The 7,781-nt window shown below is 45.3% G+C and overlaps 1 protein-coding gene across 3 annotated transcripts; it reads right to left on the minus strand.

Annotated features, from left to right (window-relative positions):
* Positions 1 to 1,061: 1,061 nt before the first annotated feature.
* LOC123019440 (cytochrome P450 2J2-like) lies at positions 1,062 to 7,775 on the minus strand. 3 transcript variants are annotated; one of them, XR_006413926.1, is made up of 7 exons: positions 6,946 to 7,775; positions 6,042 to 6,218; positions 5,414 to 5,549; positions 4,562 to 4,749; positions 4,024 to 4,162; positions 2,513 to 3,096; positions 1,062 to 1,512 (listed from the first exon to the last, which is right to left on the minus strand). XR_006413926.1 is itself a non-coding variant. In XM_044422328.1 (7 exons), the coding sequence occupies exons 3-7, from the start codon at positions 6,192 to 6,194 to the stop codon at positions 2,921 to 2,923; spliced, it is 792 nt and encodes a 263-aa protein (XP_044278263.1). In that variant the 5' UTR covers positions 6,195 to 6,218; positions 6,771 to 6,846; positions 6,946 to 7,775; the 3' UTR covers positions 1,062 to 2,920. The 3 variants fall into 3 exon arrangements, 2 of the variants coding, with proteins under 2 accessions (XP_044278263.1, XP_044278261.1); XM_044422328.1 differs by adding an exon at positions 6,771 to 6,846 and having other exon boundaries at positions 1,062 to 3,096; XM_044422326.1 differs by having other exon boundaries at positions 1,062 to 3,096.
* Positions 7,776 to 7,781: the final 6 nt, after the last annotated feature.

A 7,781-nucleotide genomic window follows, 5' to 3' on the forward strand; every position in this document is an offset into this window, starting at 1 on the left:
TTATGCTTTACTTAATTTAACTAAAGAACTCAACAGCAAATATTTATTTATTTATTTATTTAAAACTTTTATATGCCGTCACCACATGCCTCGGCATCTCTTTATTTGCAGAAAGATCTGGTTTCTTTTTTGCTGTTGGCTGCTAGACAAGTTTTTGTCCAAATCTGCAAAGGTGCTTGAATCCCTAATGTGAGCAACTGGGATAAGAAAGTGCAATTTGGCTCTGTTGGAGAAGCTGACCCAGCAAGTTAGGAATCTAAAAGAGCAGAGGTCCTCAAACTTTTCCATCAGGGGGCCACTTGAAAGCTGCTGGTGCTGGGTGCAGGCCAGAAAGGTGGTGCTGGTGGGGCGCACGAGCCAGCACGGGGGCAGTGTGCAGTGTGCACACGCATGTGCACTGAGGTGGGGGCGGGGCATGAGGCAAGGTGAGGCGGGAGACGAGGCAGGGGCGGGCATACGCCATGAAGCGGGCGCACAAGGCAGCGGCTTGCTCGCTTGGAGATCGTTTTCCCCGAGTGAGCAAACCACTGCCTCCCCGCATGTGGGGTGAGGTAGGCGGTGGCGTGTGCGCGGGTCCAAATGGGCATGGCGGGCCAAAGCTGGCCCCCAGGCCATAGTTTGAGGACCCATGATCTAGAGCAGGGGCCTCAAACTCAACTGACCTGGGCGCCGCTGGAAGTAGAGTCTGGGTGAGGCTGGGCCGCATCAAGTATTCCTCCACCGCGGTGGTGGTGGGCCGCTCATCCGGAGGCCGGCCCGGGCGCCGCCGCCTCTTTGAAGGCCACAGGGCCCCTCCCCCATGCCCCGCCCGTCCCGGCAAGTGGCCCACAGGCCACGAGTTTGAGACCCCTGATCTAGAGGTTGGCACATTTGAGTGTACTTGGGCACCTTTTATCAAGTTTATTGATCAAGGAAATTGACCGCTCTGCCCCAGCAACACTTGGCAAGATATGGACAAGCTTCCTTTGCTCTAGGAGCTTTGGACAGTCAGATTCTCCAAGAGACTTTTCTCTTTGACATTTGATATATGATGGGATATATCAGCTGTATTGCAATTCAGCTTGTATTGCAATTGTTTTAGTTGTTTAATCTGTTTTAAATTTGCACATTGATTTTTAAAAATCCTTACTGGACTGAAGTACAATTAGCAGCCTAGAAACCTGGTCCTCAGGTCACTTCGTTTTGTCTCTTCTTAATATCATGTCTTTTCTCAATATGTCTTCCATAAAAATCTGAACACTACAGAACAATTTGAGGCTCATGCCATATTAACTGCTGTAGCTTCCTGCAAATATTTGTGGAAGAAAGTGTTCTTGGTGGGGATGGAACCATCTGTCTGGTAGCTCTGATGAAAAGAAGGGATGACTGGCCCCACTTCTTGCAACTACTTCTTTGCTTCAGCTTAACCCCTCCTTGGTGTCACTTCACAACAGCAAATATGCATAGGTTATCTTTTGTCTGCTTGTCTCATCCAATGTTATGCTTAAGCCCCTGTGAGCACCAGATAATGACCTACAAATTAATAGAAATAGAACCAATTAAGCCACTCTGTTGTACTCAAAATCAATAATTTCCCACACACCCAGTTTGCTCATATTGCCAACAGACACTATTTTTGATCCCTTTTAAAAATCAGTGAAACTGATTCCTTTTTTTCAGCATCCCAGACTCTGGTCCAAATTGCAGCAGTCCAGAGTCCATATTCCTGGTAAGTGTGAGCAGAATTTTCTGGGAGTTTTCTAGAAACTGAGCTGGCAGTCATGAGGTAAGGTGGCAGGTGAGCCTGCTTGCTGCCACCTTTTATGTACCTGCTGGGAAAGCAACACCCACTAGCATGTCAGAGCAGCCTCCCAAACAGTATTGTGCTTTGCACCAAAGGTCACAGGGGGACTTCTTTCCTGATGGGTCCCTTGAATTGCAGTCTGTGAATAATGTGCAAGTGTGCTGAGGATAACGTTCCATAACTGAAGGGACAGGAAGGCACATACAGAAAGCTCTGTGATAGAATTCCTTCAAGCACAGGCAGCATCACACCTGCTGCTACAGCTTCCATTGGGCAGGGAGCCCTCTGTAATGTTTCCAGGGCTGCTCAGGATTCCACCAAACCGATAAAAGGCACATCAGCTGAACGAGCCAGAATAAGGTATATTGAGAGGGATCACCAGACTTTGCAGGAAATAGAAGATTTGCTGAGCCACATTTCAGAGAAAAAGGACCAGTCTGTCAATTAGCAGCACTTTGCAACTTGCTGTACCAAGGAGAATTTAAGCAGAATCAGCAGAGTCGTTTTATAGTTGTACAGTTAGAGGCAGGTCATAGATGCCACGTATACATTATTAGCTCAACAGGTGTTATTTCTGATGCACAGATGAGATTGAGGCTTATAAAGGTGGAACTCAAAAAACCTGAGCAGTACTTCTATTAGTACTGGGAAATCAACATCATTGCCCTAATCCAGGTCCAGATAGTCCTAAATATTATTGATAGCAATGGAAAATGCAAAAGCACTCACTGACTAGCTGTAACAGGGCTTGGTCTTGACTAACTTGAGCAGGACTGAGATTGTGTTGAACTGAGCTTGGTGCTGGAAGACAGAACTCTCCTGCATTAGTATCTCAGTATTCCATATCTCCATTCTGAAGGACCCAAAAAATTTGGCCTTTTACCGGCTTCAAATTAGTTTTCCGCAACAATTTTGTATTGCTCCATTTCCTCCTGAAGGATGACAGAGACTGAATATGTCCTAGAGAAGTTTGGACTCTTCTCCAACTCCACAGTCCTATGAAAATAAAAATGCACAACAATTCCTCATCCAGGCATTGCATAACAAGGGACTGTGCCTGCCATTGGTTCCACAATGGCCCCTAAGAACAGAGGGGGAAGAAATATTGACAGCTGGCCAAGGATAATGTGGCTTCCCTCAGCGAGAGAATGCATGTATCCAGTATGGTTGAGGAGCCATTGAAATACCCATCCGGCAGTCGAGGCTTAATGTCACATCCTCCGGAGGCTGGAAAGTGAACTTCTGGATTAGAGCGGTGAAGAAAAGGAAAAGCTCTGTCCTGGCCAGCTGCTCTCCGAGACACGCTCGCTTCCCTAGGAGAGAGGACACAGTGGCTAAATTAGCAGCGGACTTTGCACACAGCGCAGCAAAGGACTGGGCCCTGGCAGACCAGGATGGGGAATGCCATTGCTGTGTCTGCAAGTTATATACAAACCTGTTGTATACAATAGTTATTTAAGCAAGTGGGAAAACTGGACAAATGTGGCCTTGAATTTTACGATAATGAAATATTGGACATTATGTGGTGCAGATTTTCTCTCTTACTGCTTCTTTCTCCATTTCCCAAATCTTAAAGACTTAGAGAGGGAACAACACCTTCCACACCAATTCAAACTTAAAATATGGGTGCTGCTTGTGCAGTGTGTGGAGCTCGAATCCTGGTGAGCACCCTGGGTGTGCTGGGCTCAGGGCTGTGGAAAAGTTGACTGGAGTCTGGGGAGCCAAGCCCAGGCAATCTAAGAGATTCCCACTGCTTGGACATCCCTATGCATGACTATCTATTCAGTGCCTAACTCAGTTCAGGGTAAATTGCTTGAAAGTGTTATTAAAGAAAGAATCAGGAAGCACACTGATTTGAAAACAAAATCAGCATGGCCTCCTTAAGGGGAAAGTCTTTCTCCCTGTTAGAGTGTCAATAAGCATGTTACATGCTTTTATTTGGATATCTGAAAGGATTTTGAGAAAGGCCCTGAACAAACATGGCAGTCATAGAATGAAAAAAAAATAATAATAAAAATGAATTGTGGATCAGTAACTGGTTAAGTACAGAATGCAGAGAGTAATTTCTCCAAATTTGCCAGAATCCAGTCCCCAGATGTCCTTGCTGTCCTGCTCTGGACCCTTCTTTTACTTGGTCATCCACATAAGCACTGCTTTGTGTAATAGTTATGAGCAGTTCATCAAATCTTATCATCATCACCACCACCAGCACCCCTACCACCACCACCCCCATCATCCACCTGCAGAGAACGGGATGAACGCTTCCCTTTTCCTGAAGTGGCCGTTCTCAAGGAAATGGCCAGGATTGAACACATCAGGGGTTTCCCATTCATCCTTGTCAAGCAGCACAGAGGTCAGGTTGGTGATCAACATACTTCCCTGTCAAAGAAAAGGTAGGAAAGGAGATGGGCGAAAATGTCAAGGAACTCCTCAGAGTGCTCATCAGTGGACCAACAATGCACTAAGAACCTGGCTGTCCTACGGACATGCAAAGAATTTTTGGCCATCAGATTATTCCTTAGATAAGAATTCTTGGAATGCTTGGCACAAGCCTCAGATCCCCTTTTAGACATTTTAATATGTTCTGAAAATGTGGGGCTGCTTCAGAGTTAGGACTAGAAGCCCAAAAGAGAAGAGCCACCCCTCCCCCCAAGGAGGATTGACTGACGCCCTTAAAATGTGGTGCTAAGGCGGCCCTCATTCTAGTTCAGATCCAGTGCCCTTGTGACCAAGAGGGTGGCAAGGCAGAAGGATTACAGCTGTTTCCTTAACACGTACTTTGGGCAGGCAAAACCCAGCCACGTTTGTGTCCCTCGTGGTCATTCGGGGTACATTTAGAGGCAGAATGTTGCTTATCCTTTGGACTTCGTGAATGACTGCATTGGTATAGGGCATGCGATCGCGGTCCTCTGTTGCTGGCTGACGTGACTGGCCAATCACAGAATCAATTTCTGCTTGGACTTTTGCTGCAGACAAAACAATGTTTGACATCAACAGAAGGAGGTGTGGGGACATAGCTCAAACATCAGGCAAGCAGGACTCCTTGAAGAAATTAGGGTCAACATCAAGGGCAGTTCATGTGCACTTCATAAATCACATTCAACTTGTACACAATTTGGATGGTGTGGGAAAAATAAGGTGTACTCTGTGTCAAGCAAAATATTCATAAAAGAGATTATTCCACTATGTGAGCTATTTAACTTTAAACTGCAGCTTAAACAGTAAGCCAAACACACAGACAAAGGCATCATGGCACCTTTGAGAGGAAGGGGCTTATTGTGGCTTGGCCACACTGCAGAAAAGTTTGAGATTATTTGTGGAATGCGGCATATGATCAACTCTTTATTGGTTGCAGTGCACATACCCCTTTCTGCATTTTGCCTCTCTTTAATGTTGTGAAAGAACTCAAGAAACCTTTTGTAGGGCTTTAGTTTGTATCCTGACTGAGACAGCTCAATGGCACATGATTGCACTGTCCTGGAACAAGCTCTGTTCCTGAGTACTCAAAACAGATTTTCACACACTACTGTGAAATGACGTATTCTAGGGGCAAAAAATCACTTCACAAAGCAAGGTGCAGTGTAGCAATCATTATAAGGAAGCAATGCAAAGACAAATGCACAGCCCTACCTTGAATGTCTGGATGAAGGGCCATGTACAGCAGAGCCCAGCGGAGAGTTGCGGAAGTTGTTTCTGTTCCCGCAGAAAACAGATCCAGTGCACAGTGTAGCAGGTTTTCCTCATGGAAACTGGGAGCAGCGTCTTCCTGAGAAAATGTGAATGAAGAAGCATGCGAGCCTTTCATGAAAACATCATCCCTTGCAGTCAGATGGCTCAGCATCTCCATTTAGGACCTCATACCATCAATCCAAGATTCACTGGAATTTCTGAAGCTGGGATTAAGTACAAAGGAAGGGAATGGAAAGACTCCCCATAACTGCTGAACTGGATTCCAAAGCTAGGAAAATGGGATCCACAAAGGCAGTAATTACAGTAGAGCATGTGATGACTCCAGAGAAATCTTCTTACAAATTGTTCTTATTATTATTGTTTATGCTCATATCTTTTACAGAAGAGTTGTGAAGTTATATCTAGCTCCTTCAGGCATTTTGGCATGTGGGAAGAAGGAGTCTTCCAGCCCTGTCCCTCCACATCATCTTTCTTTCCCCCCAAGTCTAGTCCTGCAAGGGTGGAGTGACGGTAGAATACCTAAAAAATAAGGAACAAAATTCCCTCCTCTTTTTGGTTGATTAATTACCTTAGCCATTTCATTCAAATAAGCATCAATGAAATCTCTTGTTTCATGTGGGTTCCAGTCTTCTTTGTGTTTGTCAATTATTTCTCTCACAAAGGATTTGAAAAGTCCCCAGTTTTTAAAAATAGTGTGATGAGGTCCTGGGAAGTATTTCATGATGGTTGGAAAGGCTTGGTACAGCTGAGGAAACAAACAGTACAATAGCATGTCTTGAAAGAGACAAAATGCGGACCTTCTAATTCTCTTCTCAAAACAATTGCACATAATTGTACTATCAAGAGAAAGGGGCTAGCAGAAAGAAGAGTCATATGTAATGCATACCAGAAAGAAGAAAAAGAGTATAAAATCAGGGATCATAGAATGGTAGAGATGGAAGAGCCTGTGAGGCCATTGTGTCAGTCCCCTGGTCAATGCAGAACTCCAAGCCAACACCTCTAGTGTGGGGGAGACCATGACCCCTCCCCCCAGCTAATTGGTTCCATTGTTGCATTGTGCTGAGAGTCAGGAAGTTCTTCCCAATGTTCAGCTGGAATCTGACTTCCTGCTGGAGCAATGGAAGTACTGGGAGTGGTGTGGAACTGTAGGATACTGCTCAATAACCCCCAGGAGGAAGCAAGCATGTAAGAATCCATATGGATGGGTTCTGGCATAGCTCATGATTCTGTGCCTGGAAGACTTAGCTGTGTGCTAGCATGTGACACATATTTGGGGGAATACTGAAAACACACATACCTCAAGCCATGCATGCTCAGTGTCACCTAAGCTTTTCTGCAGGAGGGTACTGGACACAGGAGGAAAGGGGGACTGTCTGAGGACAGAGAATGAGAGGTACTTGGGAAGAACAATCAAGTCTGCCAGACAGGAAAATGGGTGGGTTTGGGGTGTGATTTCCTCAATATTCCCATACCTTAATCCAAGTATTTCCTTGAAGCTCTGAGATTTTATCAGTCAAGTGCAATAGCTTGTGGAATTTACTATCAGAATAATCAAAACGGTCTCCAAAAGTGATGGAGCAGATGATATTTGAAACTGCATTCTTAATCTGCAAATGGGGGTCAAATGGTTGTCCTGGGGAGAAAAAAGGAATGGCGGCAGAGGGAATATTAGACTCATGATAGTTAAGGCTCCTGCTTAACAGAAATACCATATGAAGAAAGTGATGCAAGATTTGAATAGAATGAGGCATTATCTAAAACATTTTTTAAGCCCTGCTATTTCAATATGGCTGCCACAAGAAGCCCTGGGCAGTGCAGTGCATCTGATGTTCTGCATATTTTCAAATAAACTTGCCTGCTGGGTGGCAATCATATGTGTGCTTTGATGGTAGAAAGTTCTGTAATTCCCAGTATACCTCAGCCAGCCCCACTTGGCTGAGTGGAAAGTATTTTCTATCATGGGGAAATGTGACTTCCCCCACTTTCCTCTGCCTCTCAGCTGATCAGCTGTCAGCCTCGGAGCAGGAGACAGGCTGTTGTTTCCCCTCTGCTGTGAGCAACACTTCTGTCTCAGCCACAAAGTGAACCACATGTGGGTTCCCCTGGATTTGGCCCATGCTTCTCCAGTTTGGAAGCATAGCCAGGTGGTTTAAACCAGGTGCTCAATATTTGCATTCTGAGGAAGGATTCTCAGGAGGGAGCAGGTCACCAGCCTTGGTCATCTCCCCACTCAAGAAAGGTTAAAGTCACAGCAAATGAAAGCCCAGTCAAATTAGGATCTACCCACAACAGTGGGACTGCCCAAAAG

This window comes from Varanus komodoensis, unplaced genomic scaffold, assembly GCF_004798865.1.
Source record: "Varanus komodoensis strain SLA01 unplaced genomic scaffold, ASM479886v1 scaffold125, whole genome shotgun sequence".
NCBI classification, from domain to species: domain Eukaryota; kingdom Metazoa; phylum Chordata; class Lepidosauria; order Squamata; family Varanidae; genus Varanus; species Varanus komodoensis.

Coding starts and splice junctions, on each gene's coding strand:
- LOC123019440 (XM_044422326.1), bottom strand. CDS start 7,224: ATGCCTCATTCTATTCAAATCTTGCATCACTTTCTTCATATGGTATTT. Junction 6,219..6,945: donor AAGGAAATACTTGGATTAAG/GTATGGGAATAT, acceptor TTGTTTCCTCAG/CTGTACCAAGCCTTTCCAAC. Junction 4,750..5,413: donor CCTTCATCCAGACATTCAAG/GTAGGGCTGTGC, acceptor TTTTGTCTGCAG/CAAAAGTCCAAGCAGAAATT.